Source organism: Doryrhamphus excisus, linkage group LG7 (genome assembly GCF_037039965.1).
Source record: "Doryrhamphus excisus strain RoL-2023G ecotype Guam linkage group LG7, RoL_Dexc_Guam_v1.1, whole genome shotgun sequence".
In the NCBI taxonomy this organism is placed as follows: Eukaryota; Metazoa; Chordata; class Actinopteri; order Syngnathiformes; family Syngnathidae; genus Doryrhamphus; species Doryrhamphus excisus.
The window spans coordinates 3118122-3142156 of NC_136363.1; the positions used below are offsets into that span (position 1 = coordinate 3118122).

Sequence of the window (24035 nt, forward strand, 5' to 3'; positions counted from 1 at the left end):
TTATATTGTGCCACGGGCCAATAAAAAACAGCTGCGGGCCACACTTTGAACACCGATGGCTTAATAAGAGGAAGGAAGGAGACGGATATGAGCTTTTTTTTGTTTGCGCACTAGTTTGTACGATAACCGAGACAGTGTATGAAAACCAAGGTAGCCATTTCTGTATGTAAACCAATCCCATGAAAATCAGGGTTGTATGAAAACCAAGGTTTTATTATGAGTAAACTTCTGACCAGAAGTGTAGACGAGTGCATTAAAATTAATCTACGGAACGTTATTGATATGAGGGTTAGCGTTAGCGACCGGCTAAGAACTGAGCTCTTGTTTACGTTCTCGTCATGTATCTCTGTGCCGCTCACCTCCTTCAGTAAGGTCTGTTGGCATCCTTGGGCCTCTTCAGTTGCACCTTCAGTCTCTTCATGCCGATTTGGAAGCCATTCATGGCTTGGATGGCAGTCTGAGCGCTAGACGGGTTGTCAAAACTCACAAAACCTGAGGGAAAAAATGTAGAAACTGTAGCATTGCTTTAATGATACTGTTGAATAATCGCTGTGTCGCACCGAAACATTTGCTTTGGTTGGTGGCGCGGTCGACAAACACTTTGGCGGAGATGACGTTTCCGAACGGCAAGAACATCTGCAGGATCTCAGAGTCAGTGAACTCCTGAGGCAGGTGGTAGATGAAGATGTTGCAGCCTTCTGGACCTTTAAATGAACATGATGGCCAAACATAAAGATAGCCAAAGTGGTAAAACAGCATCATTGTTTTGTACTACTAGGCTAAATCCTTAGCAGTACTACTAATATAAGAACTTCTTTTGGACCTTCACGCTGCTGGAGCTGCTGTGGCTGCTGTGAGGGCTGAGCTACCAGAGCAGGCTGGTGAGGGAACGGCTGCCCCACCAGGCTGTAGGCGGCTGGATAGGTGGCTGCGTGGGGTGGGAGTGGAGGAACACAGTAAGGGACAGCAGTGTTGAGCATCATTACCAAACGATAATCATAATAATAATGGATTTGATTTTATAGCGCTTTTCAAGGCACCCATTTCATTCAATACTCAGACACACACTGATGATGGTAAACTATATCTGTAGCTACAGCTGCCCTGTGGCAACATTCATTCACATTCGATACATTCAGCATAAATACAACCAGCCTACTAATATGTATAATATAATATAATATAATATAATATAATATAATATAATATAATATAATATAATATAATATAATATAATATAATATAATATAATATAATATAATATAATATAATATAATATAATATAATATAATATAATATAATATAATATAATATAATATTCATAATAATAATAACTTTAAAGAATTATATTCGTATTTTTTTACAAAGTTCGTTTTACAACAGTATTTTATAATTAATTATAATAAAAATCAGAACATTATTATTAACATTTTCATATGTAAAATTGATAAAATTGATTAAAATTATTCAAAACAATTACACAGTAATTATTACAAATCACAACCTATTATATTGATATTGACAATGACAATATTGATTTTAATGTTACATTAATTTTACACACAATGTTTTAAAACATAATAATCATCATTTTTAATTATTGAATAATTATTTAATATCATAAAATAATTAAAAATAATTATATTATTGTAAAATATATTTTAAAATAGTACAAATAATTTTAAAATGATTATATAATATATTAAATCATTATATAATTATATATAACAACTATTTTACAACAGAATATTGTATATACTATATTAAATGATTATATTATGTAAAATAAATACAGAAATGAAATATTGATTTTAATGTCACATTAATTTTATACACAATGTTTTAAAACATAATAATAATCATTTTTAATTATTAATAAATAATTAAGCAATAATATTTAAAATAATGATCTAAAATGATCAATTTCAATGTTAATATAATTGTTGGGAATTAATAATTAATGTATACCGTATGCTTTAAAATCATAAAAATAATTTAAAATAATATTATTGTAAAATACATTTTAAAATACTACAAATAATTTAAAATTAATTATATAATATTTATAATCATTATATAAATATATATATATAAAATTATTTTATAACAGAATATTGTATATATTATATTAAATTATTGTATTATGTAAAATAAATACTCTGTATGTTTACCAGAAATGTACATAAATACATTTATCATCACCTGTGTAGTGCTGCATGCCTGTGTACGCTTGTTGCAGGGGGTCCAGGACAGGACTCTGAGCTGTGACACAAAAACCAGTCCGTCACCAGTCGCTTGAGTATCATCACACTCCGAACACCATGCGGCGCTTACCCTGATAGGCGTGGACCCCGTTGGTGTACAGGGTCTCGGTCGCCGATTGGGTATTAGGTGGCGCCGGCACAGAGGGGTAGCTGCTCAGTGCAATTGGTGGAGGCAGAGCAGGAACCGGCGTGGCTGCGATGGAGGGCGGAGTGCTTGTCCCTGTAAAAAAAAAAAAAAAAAAATGTATCATCTCATATTTCAAGCATCTGAGTCATGAGTCTGGTATCTCTGTTTTAGGGGTTACCTGAGGAGGGGGTGATGGATGCGATCGGCGTGGCGATGATGCTGCTGGGGTTGAGGGCGGCCAGCTGTTGCATCTGAACGGCCGCCACCGTGGCAACAGGAGAGAGGTAGGCTGACTGGGCCACCAGGGCCTGCTGCTGCATCAACTGCACGGGTGAAGAGATTTGAGATGTCGTATTGATTGTAAAGTAAAAAAAAAAAATAAAAAATAAAAAACGAGTAGACGAGGCTCACAGCTTGCGCGTAGGCGTTGTAGGCCCCGAGGTGCAGGGTCATGGGACTGATGACTCCCAGCTGAGAGGCCACCTGCTGCATCCGCCGAAGCCCCCGCTCCTTCTCCGAATCGGCAAACTTGACAACCAGGCTGGACGAGGCTCCCTGAGGTACATGCGACTGTACACTTTAGCTTTGTGGTTAGCATTTTCACCGACTGTCACAGGTGTTAGCAATGACATTAGTTATTTGGTATAAGTTTGGTACATAGTGTTATCTTGTTAGGTGCCAGAATGCTAACTGTTAGCATGTTAGCATTTTAGCTATTTTACAAATGTCAAAATGCTAATATTTATATGGCATAATAGAAGAACACAGCAGAACTGCCTCAGCGATTTTGGTACATAGTGTTATCTTGTTGAGTGCCAAAATGCTAACTGTTAGCATGTTAGCTATTTTACTCATGTCAAAATGCAAATATTTATATGGTGTAATGGAAGAACACTGTAGAACTGCCCTAGCACTTTCTGTACATAGTGTTATCTTACTGGGTGACAGCATGCTAACTGTTAGCATGTTAGCATTTTAGTTATTTTACAACTGTACACTTTAGCTTTGCGGTTAGCATTTTCACCGACTGTCATAGGTGTTAGCAATGACATTAGTTATTTGCTATAAGTTTGGTACATAGTGTTATCTTGTTAGGTGCCAGAATGCTAACTGTTAGCATGTTACCATTTAAGCTATTTTACAAATGTCAAAATGCAAATATTTATATGGCATAATAGAAGAACACAGCAGAACTGCCTCAGCGATTTTGGTACATAGTGTTATCTTGTTGAGTGCCAAAATGCTAACTGTTAGCATGTTAGCTATTTTACTCATGTCAAAATGCAAATATTTATATGGTGTAATGGAAGAACACTGTAGAACTGCCCTAGCACTTTCTGTACATAGTGTTATCTTACTGGGTGACAGCATGCTAACTGTTAGCATGTTAGCATTTTAGCTATTTTACGCATGTCAAAATGCAAATATTTAAATGGCGTAATGGAAGAACACTGTAGAACTGCCCTAGCACTTTCTGAATATAGTGTTATCTTACTGGGTGACAGCATGTTAACTGTTAGCATGTTAGCATTTTAGCTATTTTACTCATGTCAAAATGCAAATATTTATATGGCATAATAGAAGAACACAGCAGAACTGCCTCAGCGAGTTTGGTACATAGTGTTATTTTGTTGGTGCCAGAATGCTAACTGTTAGCATGATAGCATTTTAGCTATTTTACTCATGTCAAAATGCAAATATATATATGGTGTAATGAAAGAACACTGCAGAACTGCCTCAGCGAGTTTGGTACATAGTGTTATCTTGTTGGTGCCTTAATGCTAACTGTTAGCATGTTAGCTAGCTTAGCTTTTACTCATATCAAAATGCAAATATTTACACAGCATAATGTAAGAACAACTGTTGAACTGCCTTGGCACTTTTAGTACACAGTGCTAATTTGCTTGGTATAATGATGCTAACCGTTAGCATTCAAATAATTTGAAAGTGCAAATATTTACGTAGCGTAATGGAAGAACACTGTAGAACTACCTCAGCGGGTTTGGTAAATAGCACTACCTTGCTTGGTGCCAGCATGCTAAATGTTAGCATTTAGCTATTTTACTCATATCAAAATGCAAATATTTACATAGCATAATTTAAGTACACATATTTTGGTACATAGTGTCGTCTTGCTAGGTGATGCTACTGTAACTGTTAGCATGTGTTGGACTCACTGGTAGTGTACGGCTCCCATGAAGAGCGTTGATAGCAGCCTGGGCCTCGGCGTTGCTCTGGAACTTGACAAACGCACACCCTAGACGGGACGGCACCACCGTCACACATTGGATAGGTCCATTTAAAAATACATTTGGCGCCTCCCTTAAAATCGAGAGCTTCATCAGTAACCCCGGCGTCATTAAACACGGTCCAAGAAACATGCATTGCTTCATCAATCACAGCCTGTAAAGCACCACTCGCGTCATTAGCAATGACCCATAAAACCTATTGCACCATTAGTCATGCTTGGGGCAACAGACGCAGGAAGCGCCTTGCGTCTGTGTCGGGAGCTGTCGGCGCACTTTGATTTACGTGGCAAATATCATTAGCTTTATTACGCACAATAATCACTCCCGTTCACGTCCCAAAACGCCGGAGGCTAGTGAGCCGTCGCTCCTCCGGTTGTAATCATTTCATCTAACTTAGTCGTCAGCTTACTTAGCTTTAATACAAGAAACAATACAAGCAGTTAATGTTTGCTAAATACTTTGAACCAGTCATGATGTGCTATATATATCACTATATTGACACTTACTATGGTACACATTATGGCATTGGATGCTCATATCACCTCGTACTTTCGGGACGTGATTTAAAATTAAAATTAAAATTAAAATTAAAATTAAAATTAAAATTAAAATTAAAATTAAAATTAAAATTAAAATTAAAATTAAAATTAAAATTAAAAAAACAAATTTAAATTATATTAGGATCAAATTTTAAATTACATTTTTTTTAAAAAACAAACAAAAAAAAATTAAATTATAGGGGTAGGATTTAATAAGCTTTGCTTCTTCCTACTCCTTTTGGACATGTGGAACTGTGAACTGATTATGGGATGCATTCAATTGTAATCTGATGCATGTTCAAATGAAATAAAACCATTACCATTACCAATTAACATAGCATGTTTTTGGAATGTGGGAGGAAAACAGAGTACAAATAAAAACAAATAAAAAATAAAATATATGTCACTATATTGACACTTACTATGGTACCCATTATGTCATTGGATGGTCATATCATCTCGTACTTCGGTATGTGACAAAAATAAAATAAAAAAAACATTAAAAATTGTTTAAGTAAATAATTAATCATAATAAATAATTAATTCAATTTTTTAATTAAAAAAAAAACTTAACATTGTATGTTTTGGGAATGTGGGAGGAAACCGGAGTACAAATAAAAATATTAGTGAAAATAAAAATAATTGTTTTTTTTTTAATTAAATTTTAAAATTTAACAAAAAAACAAAAAACTAACAAAAAAAACTCAAAATAAAAAAAAAACAACTTAAACTATATTATGAAAGCAGGAAGTGAACAAATGTAACAGTTACTGATTGTAAAAGTACCAGATGGAGGGGTAGGATTTAATAAGCTTTGCTTCTTCCTACTCCTTTTGGACATGTGGAACTGTGAACTGATTATGTGATGCATTCAATTGTAATCTGATGCATGTTCAAATGAAATTAAACCATTATCATATTTTACGTGTTTTGTAATACACAGGATGAGCTTTTGAGTTCTGTTTTCTCAGTGTTTAACCCTTCTCACATTCAGAGTCATTACCTTTGCTGGTGCCGTCCGGCCCACGGAGCACGGTGCACTCCTCGATGCTGCCGAAGGGTTCGAACATCTTTCTCACATCGGGGTCCGTCTGCTGTTTTCCCAGCATGCCCACAAAGAGCTTCCTGTCTTCTAACGGGGAAGGAGGACACCAAGATGGGACGGGAACAAAACAAAACGAGGTATCAGATTAGATTGGAAATGTTTGTGGCAGTAGAGGTCCATTACTTCATGCTAGATGGTAGCATACTGTTAGCATGTTAGCATTTTAGCATTATTTTACTCATGTCAAAATGCAAATATTTATATGGCGTAATGGAAGAACACAGCAGAACTGCTTCAGCGATTTTGGTACATAGTGTTATTTTATTGGGTGTCAGAATGCTAACTGTTAGCATTTTAGCTATTTTACTCATGTCAAAAGGCAAATATTTATATGGTGTAATGGAAGAACACTGCAGAACTGCCTCAGCGATTTTGGTACATAGTGTTATGTTGTTGGTGCCAGAATGCTAACTGTTAGCATGTTAGCATTTTAGCTATTTTACTCATGTCAAAAGGCAAATATTTATATGGTGTAATAGAAGAACACAGCAGAACTGCCTCAGCGATTTTGGTACATAGTGCTTTCTTGTTGGTGCCAGAATGCTAACTGTTAGCATGTTAGCTATTTTACCTATGTCAAAATGCAAATATTTATATGGCGTAATGGAAGAACACTGTAGAGCTGCCCTTGCACTTTCTGTACATATTGTTATCTTACTGGGTGACAGCATGCTAACTGTTAGCATGTTAGCATTCTACTCAAATGCAAGTGCAAATATTTACATGCATAATGGCATCATGGTACGCTGTATATCTACCTCGGCATAAAAGTGAACTATGTTTTGTGTTCATTTGTGTTGTCACCGAATAATATTATATATTTTTTAAAAAAATAAGAAATCAGCAAATATTATTCAGTGATATTCATGTCAAAGATCTGGATGTTTATTGTCATTGTTGTTCCAGCTCTGGAAAAGTCTGCCCCCTTGTGTTATGATAGAGAATGGAAACTAATAACTTCATGAAACATCTCTCAAGGGCACACGCCGCTACAAAAGCTAAATTATTTGACGTATTTGAAGGTAAAATAAAAAAAATAATTACCCCCTCTGCTCTCGCTATCTGCTGGCTTCACCTGGATGGGACGGTTCATCTGGAAAAAAATAACAGTGAGACACAGTCAGCTTCATTGTTCAATGCTAAACATGCTAATGCGCCAAACTACCCGTTTGTTGCACACAGGGAGAAGTTCGTTGTTGCGTCATTTTGGATTCAAGTTAGAAGGAACTACCCAGAATTTTACACAATAGCAATGAAGGCATTGTTGCTATTCCCGTCCCATGACTTATGTAAGACTGGATTTTCAGTGCAGACCCTCTACCAATGATGCATTGCATGAGAAGATGATTGACAGGACAGGACTGTATGTAACTCCTGATGAAAATCAATAAGAGTGATTAAAGTGATTAAGTGATTAATGATGACAGCCTTCCGGTACATTGCGCTATCATGCTGGGTTTTAGCATATTAACATTAGCTTAACGTGGGTTATGACCTCAGCAGTAGCCCCTGTTAGGGATTATTCTAAAATCAACAATAAAAGTCTAGTCTGGTGCTTGTGTGTCTCAGCCAACATTACAGTAACATGACTGACACCTAGTGGCCAGTGTAGAATACTACATATCATCACAACAGCCTTCCAGTACATTGCGCTGTCATGCTAGGTTTTAGCATGTTAACATTAGTATGTTAGCATTGCTAGCATAGTAACATTCGCATACTAGCATTTTTAGTGCCATTGTTATTGTCATGGGTAGATACTTATGTAAACACTATACTATAATGCTAGATGTTAGCATGCTAATGTCAGCATTTCTAGCATGCTAATATTAGCATAGTAGCATTTTTATACGTTTTCACGGGTAGACTCATGATTCACTAAACACTTAGAACTATCGTGCTAGGTGTTAACATGCTAGCATTAGAATGCTAGCAATGCTAACATGCTAACATAAGCATATGCGTGGACACACAGCGTGTCCGACATAAATGCACCGTTCCCGGCGAGAGCGCGAGAGCATTTTTATGTAAACACTATTATAATGCTAGATGTTAGCATGCTAATGTTAGCATTTCTAGCACACTACTATTAGCATATTAGCATTTTTATACGTTTTCATGGGTAGACTCATGATTCACTAAACACTTAGCACTATCGTGCTAGGTGTTAACATGCTAGCATTAGAATGCTAGCAATGCTAACATAAGCATATTGGAATTTTTGCAATTTTTATGAGTATGAACTTAAGCACTTTGCGCTATCATGCTAGATATTAGCATGCTAACATTAGCATGTTTGCATGTTAGCATGCTAATATTACCATAGTAGCATTTTTATACGTTTTCATGGGTAGGATCATAATTCACTAAACACTATCACTAACATTAGAATGCTAGCAATGCTAACATGCTAACATAAGCACATTATGTGTATTAAGTTAAATATTTAGGGGGAAAGAACAGCAAAAATATAACTTATTAGCATATCTATACAAAATATTCCAATCGTGTGCCATCATTCCAATTTCCATCCTGACCATTGCCCGCCCAAATAAGGAGCACTTCCTGTCAAGCAGCTGACCCACGCGAGATGGCCACAATATGCTATTAGCATCGTAGCCAATGAAGTGCACCACCACTATTCTCTGTCCTCGCCTTCCATCTATGACTCTCTCCCTCTCTAATCCCCAAGTCTATCCTTCCTTCTGCCCCCGTCGCGTAAAACTCGGAAAAGCACACACACCCCCACGTGGGATTGGGGAAGTGATAAGATTAAGAACACTCGCCGGCTAATCTGGATTTACAGGAGCACGCAGCAAAGCAACGAGGGGAAGCGCCTGTGATTCAGAGAGGCAGGGATGAGGTGTGCCGGGTTAAAGGGGAGCAGGGAGGAATTGGGAATGAAAGAACAAAAGGAAACAGGGGGGGGGCTTGCGCAACAAAGCGGGATTAAACTTCCTTTTCATCCAATGACCAGATGCGGAAATTCAATTTTTCCATTCTTTATTTAGGCTAACGCTATATGAAAATACACACAGGAGAACACAAAAACAGGGAAGGGGGTTGTTGAGTGAAATGAGAAAGAAGAACAAACAGGAGGCGGGGGTAAAGAGAAATCCGGGACAGCATGGCGCATATGGAGAGAATGAACATGTGTGTGTGTGTGTGTGTTTGTGTGTGTGTGTGTGTGTGTAGCAGAGATCCACTCTGCTAAGCGTGGCTTAATGAAGGTCTTAATTATGGAGCTGGTGACATTTCAGCCACTCACTGATCTTGTGCCACTGATTAATCCGCTGTGATCAGTCACCGAGAGACACTATTGATCACTGCATGCATGCACAAAATACCACCAACACCTGCTGCAAGGGGCCCTGCTGCCTCCTATGTTGGGGTGGTTGGGGGGTTGGGGAGGGGGGACACATTGATTGCACCAATTAGTGTTGAAGGAAAGTAGCTAAAGGCTTAAGTGTTGTTATTCCAATGATACACTGGACACTTCATTAGGAGCTCCTTTAATTTTTTAGAGTGGTACTCAACTGCTGGGTTGGGACCCAAAAGCGGGACACGGATCCATTTTGGGTGGGTTGCAAACATTCATTCATTCATTCATTTTCTACCGCTTATCCTCACGAGGGTCGCGGGGGTGCTGGAGCCTAGGCGGGGTACACCCTGGACTAGCCAATCACAGAGCACATATAGACAAACAACCATTCACACTCACATTCATACCTATGGACAATTTGGAGTCGCTAATTAACCTAGCATGTTTTTGGAATGTGGGAGGAAACCGGAGTACGCGGCGAAACTGCAACATGCAAACTCCACACAGAGATGGCCGAGGGTGGAATTGAACCCTGGTCTCCTAGCTGTGAGGTCTGCGCGGGTTGCAAACAGATGAAATTAAAATATGTAGTATTCAAACCATGTCAAATATGGAAACCATGTGGTATTTATATGTACACGCCACTGTACGAGTCACTGGCACACAGCATCAATTTACAAGCATGAGTAGAGCCCTCTGGACATGAAATAACACCCCTATAGTCACCTTTACACTCCCATTAGCCAATATGGTTGATCTAATTCGACAAAATAGAACATTTTAGACATAAATAAGACTTGTGTATGTTGCTGTACATTGTGTTCCCCTGTTAGGGATTATTATCAAAGCAGCAAAAAAAAGTCTAATCTGGTGCTTGTGTGTCTCAGCCAACATTACAGTAACATGACAGTGACCAGTGTAGAATACTATATATCACAACGTCACAACAGCCTTCCATTACATTGCGCTATCATGCTAGGTTTTAGCATATTAATATTAGTATGTTAGCATTGCTAGCATAGTAACATTTGCATATTAGCATTTTTATGTTATTGTCATTGTCAAGTGTACACTTACGTATGTAAACACCACTAATAATGCTAGATGTTAGCATGGTAATGTTAGCATTTCTAGCATGCTAATATTAGCATAGTAGCGTTTTTATACGTTACGGTTAGGGTTAGGGTTATGATGACTCATGATTCACTAAACACTTAGCACTATCGTGCTAGGTGTTAACATGCTAGCATTAGAATGCTAGCAATGCTAAAATAAGCATATTAGAATTGTTGCGATTTTTATGAGTATGAACTTAAACACTTTGCGCTATCATGCTAGATATTAACATGCTAACATTAGCATGTTTACATTGCTAGCATGGTAACATTCGCGTAATAGCATTTTTTTGCTATTTTCATGGTTAGACACTTATGTAAACACTACTACTATGCTAGCTGTTACGTTAGCATCGCTAGCATGCTAATATTAGCGTGTTGACAATATTGCTAAGTGTTTAATGAACCATGAGTTTTCAAACTTTTTCACAGGGTAGACACTTATATAAACACCTAGCACTTTCATGCTAGGTGTTAACATGCTAACATTAGGTTGCTAGCAATGCTAATAGGAGCATATTAGTATTTGTTATTTTTTTATGAATGTGAGCTTCAACAGACACTTTTTAGCACTATCATGCTAGGTTTTAGCATGCTAACATAATTATACAAACATTTTTAGAATTTTCAGAGGTATACATTCAACTTTATACACTAAACACTTCACGCTATCATGCTAGGTGTTATTCTTTAAGTGATTCAAACCCTTCCATGGTATGTTTCCATGGTCACCTCACAATATGACAACTATGGTGCTTGTCAAACCACTTGGACACCGTGCACCTCTAATGTAATCATAACATAATACAATTTAATATTAGATGAGTATTCAGTCGGCTTCTTAACAGGAAGTGGACAACCACAGTTAAGGAGAAATGGGAACAGATTAGTGCAACAACGTCATCATCTGCCATGTCGTGTTTGAACACCGGCGGCGACCAACAACAAAGACAAACAGCGAGGCCGTGATGGCGGCGATAAGGAGAAGCCCGGCAGCTGTCCGTCCGTGGTAGATCGAAATTAGAATACACAAGAGCGACAACAGCGAGAAGTGGAGGCCGTCGAGGGGCCGCGCCACTCCAGATCGGCACGGCAACCCTTAGTGACAAACCTCGTCGGGCATTGGCCATCGTCATGACAACACTTTGGCGATGAGGACCATCAGGTAAACAGCATTGCACACAGGAGACGAGAGACAAAAAAAAAAAAAAAACACGTGAGTGAGGACAAAAGGACGTTTCTGGGTCAGGAGATGGAGGGATTAGACGTCGGAAAGGAAAGAATCGAAAGCAAGATCTCACACCCAAACACATTTCATAATCACCCCCCGCCCCCACCCAAACCCCCGTGTTTACAAAACGACCGCGCGGAGAAAGGCTTCATCAGACATAACGCGGCGCCCTAAACACACACATCCATCACGGGGTTAAAACACACATCTTTCTCCTGGCACCATCTCATGATGCGCACATAATCTTTGTGCTCTGTGATGCCATAGGGGATTTGACTGCATGGGATTATGACATTATTAAATCCATAGATTATACAATCAAATCACAATTTTTCACAATAATACAAGCACCAAACGTTCATAGCGAATACTGTAAGGGAGTGTAAACACAGTTTAAACTGTTTTGACGGTGACATTTTTGTCTTTTTCTATCACAGGGTATGAAAATGTTGCTTCTCTCTCAACCCGGCGGTGCGTCATTCTTGCCTCATTTCTCATCAATTTCGGCGGTCTGCGCTCTGAAGGGCAAATATATCAGCGGAGACCATCTCCTTTGCTCTTTCAAGAACATTTGCAGAATGGAAGGCAGACTTCAAAGTGGGCGGAAAGCGAGCGAGAGGAGGAGGAGGAGGGGGGGGGGGTGTTACAAGGGGTGGGGCACAAAGACATTTTTTTTTTTCTTTCCATCATGGTTGCATCGTGCCGCGTCGCGTAGCAACCTGGCATCCCATGTCCCGGCTCTTGTCTCCAGGCAACCAGACCTGCGACCATAATCTACCTGCCACCTCCCCCCTTTCGCTCTTCCTCTCCCATTTCTGCTTTTTTTGCATCTCCGTTTTTGTCATCGCATTTATACCGGGAATGACGAAGCACAGGTGGAAATCGGTATATTGGAATAATATGAGGGTGGTAAATATGCATTATTGTGGGACAAAGGCAGCAAGCAAGATATGTATAAGTGCACACACACACACACACACACACACACACACACAGAAAGGAGAGCATGCAGGCACATATTATGGCAGGCCTCTAGACTCCAGATATCAAACAGATGGACAGCTCGTCAGCGCACAGTTCAATAATATTTCATCACTAATTCAGTCAATTTACTAACTGAGTCGCATGTTAGAGTCCAAAATCATATCACAAATACAGAGCGCAGACCTCCGCCAAGCGCCATAGTTCCACCCGTATTGTGATTTACAACATAAATATCAGTCCTACGTTTTATTTTTATCTATATTTAGATTCCTTGGCTGATAAAACACACCATGGAAGGGTTTAAATGACTTAAATTATGCTAACACCTAGCATAATTGCGTGTTTAAGTGCCGACCGCTGAAAATGCTGAAAATGTTAGCATAATTTTGTTAGTATGCTAACACATAGCATAATAGCGCTTAAGTTCATATTCATGAAAATCGCACACAATGCAAGTATGCTAATGTCAGCATGCTACCAATGCTAACATATTAACATTAGAATACTAACACCTAGAATAATAGTTTCTACCTATGAAAATTGCGAAAAAAATTATACTATGCCAATGTTAGCATGCTAACACTTAGCATGATACTGCTAATGTTTCTATAATTTTTTGAGCTACCAATGCTAACATATTAACATTAGTATACTAACACCTAGAATAATAGTGTCTGCCTATAAAAATTGCTAAAAAAATTATACTATGCCAATGTTAGCATGCTAATACTTAGCTAGTGTTTATATAATTTTTCGACCTATGAAAATGGCTAAAAATGATAAGATGTTAGCATAATAGCTATACTAACATGCTAATGTTAGCATGCTAAAAGTCTTAAGTTCATATTCATGAAAATCGCACACAATGCAAATATGCTAATGTCAGCATGCTACCAATACTAACATTAGTATAGTAACACCTAGAATAATAGTGTCTACCTATGAAAATTGCAAAAAAAATTATACTATGCCAATGTTAGCATGCTAACACTTAGCATGATATTGCTAGTGTTCATATAATTGTCAACCTATGAAAATGGCTAAAAATGATATGATGCTAATGTTACATGCGAATGTTAGCATGCTAAAAGTGTTAAGTTCATATTCATGAATATTGCACACAATGCAAGTATGCTAATGTAAGCATGCTACCAATGCTAACATACTAATATAGTATACTAACTAGAATAACAGTGCCTACCTATGAAAATTGCTAAAAAAATTATACTATGCCAATGTTAGCATGATACTGCTAGTGTTCATATAATTGTTGACCTATGAAAATGGCTAAAAATGATATGATGCTAGTGTTAGCATAATAGCTATACTAACATGCTAATGTTAGCATGCTAAAAGTCTACCCTTGAAAATTGAAAAAAATGCAAATATGCTAACATTAACATGCTAGCAATGTTAAAGTGCTACTGTTAGCATGCTAGTTCCGTGTGATGAAAAGATGGAACCGGAGTCACGGTGTACTCAGTTACAGCACAAATATGGCGCTTTCAACGGCGAATCGGACATTAAATAGGCTGTATTTAACTCCAGAGTGGCATGCACAGACACACACCAGGCTCATGCCCACCGCCGCCCCCGCCGCACCCCACTTTTGTGTGCTCTCTTCTTCCACACAAACACCCCCCCCCTCCCAGAAACAGTTCTCAGTAACAGATGTCTGTATTTAAGAAGATAAACACATTGCCTCGATGCACCATCACCACCCTCCCCCCCCCCACTGTTCATGATGTCAAATGCTCCTTCATGTACACCTCACAGCCCCCCCTTCTTGTTCCCAGTTTGTCACCCTTGCATTTGAACACACTTATGCTAATCTGCTCATGTGCGTTCGACCGCATTCATCAACGACTCACTGACATGAAGCTAAAGATCCATGTAAGTCATCACAATTTAGTCATTCGTTTCCTTACCTAAAATGCGGCAAACCTCAATAATCCCGCTTATGTCGACAACCGCTTACGTTGATGTCAGCCGGCCGGTCCGAGAGGAGCGTCAACGTAAACAGGTAGAAAGGTGTCACTCAGTGAAGGAGCCTTTCAAAACACCCCGATCATTTCTGTTGACATCATTCACTAACTCACCCCGGCTGGTACTCTTAACTGCGTTTGTATAAAATGCGTCAGCCCCCGTGGAAAAAAAAAGCAACAGATCTGTACCTTGCCTGAAATCAACTCTCCTGCCCAAGCTGCATCGCAGACTTCGCAAAATGAGCGATTCACCCGCTCAGCCTGATTCACGGGTGCGCAACAAAATTGGACTTTCACTGACTGACGGGTGCTTGACGACTCGAGTTTCACTGACTCAGGGATGCTCGATAAAGACTCAAGTTTCACTGACTTATGGGTGCTTGGCAAAGACTCAAGACTCACTAACTCTCGGGTGCTTGACCAAGACTGGAGTTTCTCTAAGTCACCGGCACTCAACTTTAACTGACTCACAGGACTCGAGTTTCACTGACTCAGGGATTCTAGATAAAGACTCAAGTTTCACTGAGTCATGAATGCTTGGCAAAGACTCAAGATTCACTAACTCTTGGGTACTCGACCAAGACTGGAGTTTCACTAAGTCACCGGCACTCAACTTTAACTGACTCACAGGACTCGAGTTTCACTGACTCAGGGATTCTAGATAAAGACTCAAGTTTCACTGAGTCATGAGTGCTCGGCAATGACTCAAGTTACACTGAGTCATGAGTGCTTGGCAAAGACTCAAGATTCACTAACTCATTGGCACTCAGTTTTAACTGACTCACGGGTGCTTAAAGAAGACTCGAGTTTCACTGACTCAGGGATGCTAAAAAAAGACTCAAGTTTCACTGACTTATGGATGCTTGGCAAAGACTCACGATTCACTAACTCTTGGGTACTCGACCAAGACTGGAGTTTCACTAACTCACCGGCACTCAACTTGAACTGACTCACGGGTGCTTGAAGAAGAGTCGAGTTTCACTGACTCAGGGATACTAAAGACTCAAGTTTCACTGACTCATGGGTGCTTGGCAAAGACTCTAGATTCACTAACTCTTGGGTACTCGACCAAGACTGGAGTTTCACAAGCTCACTGGCACTCAACTTTAACTGACTCACAGGACTCGAGTTTCACTGACTCAGAGATGCTAGATAAAGACTCAAGTTTCACTGACTCATGGGTACTTGGCAAAGACTGGAGTTTCACTAACTCACCAGCACTTAACTTTAACTAATCATAGCAACAGTAAAATATGGTGGTGGTAGTGTGATGGTCTGGGGCTGTTTTGCTGCTTTAGGACCCGGACTACTTGCTGTGATAAATGGAACCATGAATTCTGCTGTCTACCAAAAATATCCCACAACAACATAGCAACAGTAAAATATGGCGGTGGTAGTGTAATGGTCTGGGGCTGTTTTGCTGCTTCAGGACCCGGAAGACTTGCTGTGATAAATGGAACCATGAATTCTGCTGTCTACCAAAAATATCCCACAACAACATAGCAACAGTAAAATATGGCGGTGGTAGTGTGATGGTCTGCGGCTGTTTTGCCGCTTTAGGACCCGGATGACTTGCTGTGATAAATGGAACCATGAATTCTGCTGTCTACCAAAAATATCCCAGAACATCATAGTAACAGTAAAATATGGTGGTGGTAGTGTGATGGTCTGGGGCTGTTTTGCCGCTTTAGGACCCGGACGACTTGCTGTGATAAATGGAACCATGAATTCTGCTGTCTACCAAAAATATCCCAGAACATCATAGCAACAGTAAAATATGGTGGTGGTAGTGTGATGCTCTGGGGCTGTTTTGCTGCTTCAGGACTCAGAAGATGATAAATGGAACCATGAATTCTACAAAATCCTGAAGGAGAATCTGTTGTTGACCTCAAATTGAAACCAACTTGGGTTCCGCAGCAAGACGATGATCCAAAATAAACAAACATGCAAAAAATCAGGAAGGGGGCAATTTTTACAGAGCAGGTGACACGTTTATTTCAGACGATTCCTCACCCCGCCCCTCCTCAGTCTGCATGCTTACGGCTGACTATGTCCCACACAAGTCACATGTTCCACTCGCTCTCATCCGCACGACTTAAACCCACAACACCGTCCACCCATCAATACAACCTCCATCAAGCGTTTTTTTGTACGCACGTGTGCGTTCTACAGGGGACGCATGAACACAACACAAAAGCAAAAGACACCCCTCATTAAACTGTGTTAGTGTGAACACCTGCCCCCCCCCTCCCCCATCCCCCCCCCCCCCCCCCCCCTTGACACATCCAAACACATATCTCTCTGGTCATAAGACTAAACAGTGATTGCATTTAAATAATGAAGAGCAGGGCATTGTGGCAAATATTAATTCAGCTAAGTGAGTTTTGATGAAGGGTAATATGTTGCGTCGCTAATGAAGCAAAGATGAGGACGGCTTGAGTCGTCCGGCTCGCCCAGCGGAGACAAATGGTTTTACTGTACAACAACGGCTTGTTTTAATGTTGGATTAGTGTATGTTTTAGCCTCTCGTGACACATTATTCCCCACATTATTCCCCATCAGACTTCATGCAATTGATATTTTTATGGGAAGACACTATCACACTATAAACACCACGATCATGCTAGGTGTTAGCCTGCTAAAGTAAGCATGATAGCATTGGTAGCATGCTAATATTAGAATAGTATCATATGGGTAGATAATTATATAAACATGAGTATCATGCAAGGTGTTAGCCTGCTAACATGAGCATGTTAGCATTGGTAGCATGCTAATATTAGAATAGTATCATTTGGGTAGACACTTGTATAAACACCACTATCATGGTAGGTGTTAGGCTGCTAACATGAGTATGTTAGCATTAGTCGCATGCTAATATTAGAATAGTATCATATGGGTAGGCACTTGTGTAAACATGAGTATTATGCTAGGTATTAGCCTGCTAACATGAGCATGTTAGCATTGGTAGCATGCTCATATTAGAATAATATCATATGGGTAGACACTTGTATAAACACGACTATCATGCTAGGTGTTAGGCTGCTAACATGAGCTAGTTAGCTTTGGTAGCATGCTCATATTAGCATAGTAACATTTTCATTGGTAGACACTTGTACAAACACCACTATCATGCTAGGTATTAGCCTGCTAACGTGAGCATGTTAGCATTGGTAGCATGCTCATATTAGCATAGTAGCATTTGTAGCCTTTTTTATGGGTAAAGACTTATATAAACACCAGTATCATGCTAGGTGTTAGCTTGCTAATATAAGCATGTTAGCATTGGTAGCATGCTAATATTAGAATAGTATCTGGGTAGACACTTATATAAACACAAGTATCATGCTAGGTGTTAGCTTGCTAACATGAACATGTTAGCATGCTAGTATTAGCATAGTAACATTTTTAGCCATTTTCATTGCTAGACACTTATACAAACACCACTATCATGCAATGTATTAGCCTGCTAAAGTAAGCATGTTAGCATTGGTAGCATGCTCATATTAGCATTGTAGCATTTTAGCCATTTTTATGGGTAGACACTTATATAAACACCACTATCATACTAGGTAGTAAATTATATTTGAAATATTATTAAAAATATTATAAAAAACTTTATTATGGGAATATTACGAGAAGAAAAGTTATGAAGATTATTTGGAAAAAAAAGTTGAAAGGATGTCTGATAATTATCGGCCCGATATCAGCTTTAAAATGTGGTATCAGTATTAGATTTTATCCCGATCTTGAAAAACTAAAAAATGCTGTATACATACAGTATGTGTTCATTCCACCACACGAGGTACACATATTGGTATCGGACTGATATCGGTATCGGATAAATTCGACAATAGTGCTTCTGTCATACAGGCCTGGCCATGAGATGCTGGCGTCCATTATTCTTAGTTTGATGCTACAATTGGATGACAATGACGCCACAGCTGGGAGCAGAAGCAGGGAGGTCTGGTCTGCATGGAGCTAATAAGACGGATCTGTCTAGTTTTTTTTTTTAAGTTGGGGTTGGGTAGTGGGGGGGTTAGTGAACACAGAAACAGGTTGTGAGCTGCCGGTGGAGTAAAAAGGAGGGAGGGAGGGAGGCCAGGCTACGCTGATCCTCTATGAGAAGTCAAGAAGGTCACACGGCTGTCACGCTAACAATGGGATTAGTTTAGTCCCAACCCGACCAGCAGTCTGTCAAAATTGTCCCTAAAATCCCTAAAATAAACAAAGCCGGTCTTTACAGGACACGTTCAAATATTTCACACAACACTTAGCATCTCATTGTCATTATCATTATCTTGGATTTACATAATAAAGTTTCATTTAAAAACTGCATTTTGTGACTAATAAAATAAAACAAAAACCATGCTAATATTAGAATAGTATCATATGGGTAGACACTTATATAAACACAAGTATCATGCTAGGTATTAGCCTGCTAACGTGATTATGTTAGCATTGGTAGCATGCTAATATTAGAATAGTATCATATGGGTAAACACTTGTATAAACACAAGTATCATGCTAGGTATTAGCCTGCTAACGTGATTATGTTAGCATTGGTAGCATGCTAATATTAGAATAGTATCATATGGGTAAACACTTGTATAAACACGAGTATCATGCTAGGTATTAGCCTGCTAACATGAGCATGTTAGCATTGGTAGCATGCTAATATTAAAATAGTATCATATGGGTAGACACTTGTATAAACATGAGTATCATGCAAGGTGTTAGCCTGCTAACGTGAGCATGTTAGCATTGGTAGCATGCTAATATTAAAATAGTATCATATGGGTAGACACTTGTATAAACACGAGTATCATGCTAGGTGTTAGCCTGCTAACGTGATTATGTTAGCATTGGTAGTATGCTAATATTAGAATAGTATCATATGGGTAGACACTTGTATAAACACGAGTATCATGCTAGGTATTAGCCTGCTAACATGAGCATGTTAGCATTGGTAGTATGCTAATATTAAAATAGTATCATATGGGTAGACACTTGTATAAACACGAGTATCATGCTAGGTATTAGCCTGCTAACGTGATTATGTTAGCATTGGTAGCATGCTAATATTAGAATAGTATCATATGGGTAGACACTTGTATAAACACGAGTATCATGCTAGGTGTTAGCCTGCTAACGTGATTATGTTAGCATTGATAGTATGCTAATATTAGAATAGTATCATATGGGTAGACACTTGTATAAACACAAGTATCATGCTTGGTGTTAGCCTGCTAACGTGATTATGTTAGCATTGGTAGCATGCTAATATTAGAATAGTATCATATGGGTAGACACTTGTATAAACCCAAGAGGAAGGTTAAGTGGATGTGGATTTTTTGCTAAAGGGGAAGCTGGGAGCGCTCGTCATTTTTCCCTTGCGTCACCGTCTGAGTGGATGTCGAAACAAAGCACCCCCCCCTCTCCCCATCCCGCCCTTTTTTTTTTTTAAACATGCATGTGAGCTAGCAAAAAACAAAGGCAGCACTCACCCCCGGCAGTGTCTTCTGTTCGTGCAGTGCATTCTGGGCTTTGAGGGCGGACTCACGAGCGCAGTACGTCAGGAAGGCACATCCTTGGAAACGAGAAGAATTTGACATTTTGTGGTGTCGGGTTTGATGTAGAGTTTCTAGGCCGCTAATCGACTGATCAAAACACCATAAAATGACCCATTTGTAATTTACACTAGTAGCAAACAATTCCTTCAATGGAACACTGGAGCTTCATGTTGTGCAGGGGCGTCAAACGGTAGTTAGCAAGCGGCGTCCCTCGTGACTGAAGGCCCTCGTCTGTGTCGTTCGAACAGCGGTTAGGGGCAGCCATCATGATCCGTGTTGCTTTTTCGTCAATGGAACAAATGGAGGTATAGCTTGTGCATGGGTGTCAAATGGCAGGTGGCTATGTGTTAAAATAATGTGACATTTTCTAGAATAAAGTTAAGAATAAAGCGAGAAGGGCGAGACATGCTAATCTGTTTTGCTGCCAAAGCCTGCCTGTAGCAAGAGGAATGTTATTATTCTTGGAATATTAGGACTTTTTCCTTCTAATTTTTTTCCTCATTTATTTACGACTTTATTCTCGCAAAAATTACAGTTTTTTCTTGTAACATTTGCTGGTTATTCACGTAATATTATGACTTTTTTTCTTACTAATTTACAATTTTTTTCTCAGAAATGTGCATATTTTTTCCTTGTAAATTTACTTAATTCTTGTAATATTACGACCTTATTCTCGTAAATTCACGACTTTATTCTTGTAATATTATGACTTTTTCTCCTAATTTTTTTCTCATTCATTTATGATTTTATTCTCGCAAAAATTAAAGTTTTTTCTTGTAACATTTACTGATTATTCACGTAATATTATGACTTTTTTTCTTGCAAATTTACTAAATTTTTCTCAGAAATGTACATATATTTTTCCCTTTTTACTACTTCATTCTTGTAATAGTACGACCTTATTCTCGTAAATTTACGACCTTATTCTTGTTATATTACGACTTTATTCTTGTAATATTATGACTTTTTTGCACATGAATTTATAACTTTATTCTTTATAATAGAATATACTTAAAATATATACATAATGTTTACTCGTTATTCTCGTAATATAACTTTTTCTCATAAATTTATTACTTCATTCTTGTAAATATACTACTTTTTTTCATAATAATAATTTCACAACTTTATTTTCATAATTTTATGACTTTTTTTCTTGTAAAATTTAGGACTTTAGTCTGGTAAATATACTACTTTATTTTGGTAATATTACAGCTTTATTTTCATTATTTTATGACTTTTTTTTAGTAAATTTAGGACTTTATTCTTGTACATATACTACTTTATTCTGGTAATGTTACAGCTTTATTTTCATTATTTTATGACTTTTTTTTAGTAAAATTTAGGACTTTCTTCTTGTAATATATATTACCTTATTCTGGTAATATTACAACTTTATTTTCATTATTTTATGACTTTTTTTTAGAAAATTTAGGACTGTATTCTTGTAAATATATTAATGTATTCTAGTAATATTACAACTTTATTTTAATAATTTTATGACTTTTTTCTAGTGAATTTAGGACTTTATTCTTGTAAATATACTACTTCATTCTGGTAATATTACAACTTAATTTTCATAATTTTATGACTTTTTAAAAGAAAATTTAGGACTTTATTCTTGTAAATATGCAACTTTATTTTCATAATTTTATGACTTTTTAAAAGAAAATTTAGGACTTTATTCTTGTAAATATACAACTTTATTTTCATAATTTTATGACTTTTTAAAAGAAAATTTAGGACTTTATTCTTGTAAATATACAACTTTATTTTCATAATTTTTATGTCTTTTTTCGAGTAAATTTAGGACTTTATTCTTGTAAATATATTACTTTATTCTGGTAATATTACACCTTTATTTTCATAATTTTTCTAAACTTTTTTTTGTAAATTTAGGACTTTATTCTTGTAAATATACTACTTTATTCTGGTAATATTACAACTTTATTTTCATAATTTTATGGCTTTTTTCTAGTAAAATTTAGGATTTTATTTTTGTAAATATATTACTTTATTCTGGTAATATTACAACTTTATTTTAATAATTTTATGACTTTTTTTTTAGCAATTTTAGGACTTTATTCTTGTAAATTTACACCGTTATTCTCAAAATCTCAGATGATATATTTTTTCAATATGGTCCTAATACTGCGTCGTACAAAATAAAGTGCAGTAGTAGTAGTGCAACATAAGTAAGTAAAAGTAAATAAATGGCGTTCCCAATATTCCAAGTGGTTGTAGTTCAATCTCCGGTTTTCGGATGAAAAAACTGCATCCATAAGCTGACAACAGAAACAAACGTTGTGTGACGGTCCCTTCATTAACCTTTTTAGGGGCCGCCACGGAACATGAATATGTAAATATATGCAGAGTAGGTGTCATAGCTGTTGGAGAACTGATGCCACCTGGCCTCCAAGTCTGCCGAGGGACCAGGAAGGTTTGTGTCCATTTATATGAAGCCCTTTTTGTTTGCTTTTCCACGCTGGCATTTGCATTTGAAATGGCAGCGAAGATAATTATCAACCTGTCAGCTCGTCGTTTCATGTGCGGAGACCGCCGTTTTGTTCAGGTGGGAGAGAGTGGGAGTGCTTGTGGAAGCGTCGGGTTCCATCCCGGGGTACCTCTGGGTACCTCCAGAGGCCTGTTGAATTGTTTTTGTTGTTGTTGCTGAAGTGCTTTTTTCCTGCGTAAGACGCTTCAAAACGTCCGCCTTTGATGACTTGGAGGGAATACAACCCGCATTCACAAACACTTTCTCCTCCCATGATGGATCAACATTTGCATTCAAACGTGCCGAACAAATCTAGGAATTCCGTTTCAGCAGGGAATTGGACACGCCACATCAACCCCCCCCCCCCGACAATATAGAGCTATATAGAAATAATCGTAAGGATAGATTACAATAAATAATACATTCAAATATAATAATATTGATAATACTATTCACAGTACTATAAAATACAATTCTAACAGAATACTTGAGACTAGAATACAATAAAACTAAAATTAGAAAGAACAGAATAGAATTAAATGGACTACAACAGGCCTCAATCAAATTACATTCAATTAAAATTAATTTTACCTTTAAATACATTTTATTTATTCATTGGTTTTAAGATTTAATTGTATTTAATTTACAGATAGATCATTAATTAGATTAATTTAATAGACAGAAGAGAATAAAATAGAATAGAATGGAATTTATTTCTAAAAAAAAACAAAATAAAGTAAAATAAAATGCAAAATATATTCAATTAAAAACAGAATAAAAATTCAAAAGAACAGAACAGAATAAAATAAAACTTCAAAGATAGAATAGCATTCTAAAGAATAGAATAGAATAGAATAGAATAGAATAGAAACATTGCGATCATGTCCAGTGTTAGCACAGTGTTAGAATGGACTAAAATTACATTAAATTAAATTAATTATTAATTAATTAATTAATATATATATATTATATGTAATGAATAAATAATTATACATTATTTATATATTATTATATATTATAATAGTAATAATATTATGTATATTAACATAT

At 37.5% G+C, this 24035-nt stretch overlaps 1 protein-coding gene and 1 long non-coding RNA gene across 8 annotated transcripts in view; one reads left to right on the forward strand and one right to left on the reverse strand.

Moving 5' to 3' along the window:
* LOC144899513 (uncharacterized) overlaps window positions 1-7911 on the forward strand; it is a 15616-nt gene extending 7705 nt beyond the window's left edge. For 2 of the 3 annotated variants that reach the window (XR_013627661.1, XR_013627659.1), the window contains exons 5-6: window positions 2563-2951; window positions 6174-7459. This is a non-coding gene — a long non-coding RNA (uncharacterized LOC144899513). The other variant, XR_013627660.1, reaches the window with a different exon arrangement.
* The window catches only part of LOC131102391 (CUGBP Elav-like family member 3), a 30567-nt gene that overhangs the window by 4242 nt on the left and 2290 nt on the right, over window positions 1-24035 (reverse strand). For 2 of the 5 annotated variants that reach the window (XR_013627657.1, XM_058048034.2), the window contains exons 3-13: window positions 20426-20508; window positions 7329-7377; window positions 6183-6311; window positions 4569-4648; window positions 2803-2946; window positions 2570-2714; window positions 2335-2484; window positions 2203-2262; window positions 824-928; window positions 561-704; window positions 360-492 (exon numbers count right to left, since the gene is read on the reverse strand). Coding sequence is in view for 4 of the 5 variants with exons in the window: in XM_058048034.2 (XP_057904017.1) it covers window positions 365-492; window positions 561-704; window positions 824-928; window positions 2203-2262; window positions 2335-2484; window positions 2570-2714; window positions 2803-2946; window positions 4569-4648; window positions 6183-6311; window positions 7329-7377; window positions 20426-20508 (1217 nt within the window). In the remaining variant the exon portion in view is untranslated. Of the gene's footprint in view, window positions 1-359; window positions 493-560; window positions 705-823; window positions 929-2202; window positions 2263-2334; window positions 2485-2569; window positions 2715-2802; window positions 2947-4568; window positions 4649-6182; window positions 6312-7328; window positions 7378-14864; window positions 15397-20425; window positions 20509-24035 lie in introns of those variants that run through there. The other 3 variants (XM_058048035.2, XM_078791909.1, XM_078791910.1) reach the window with 3 other exon arrangements.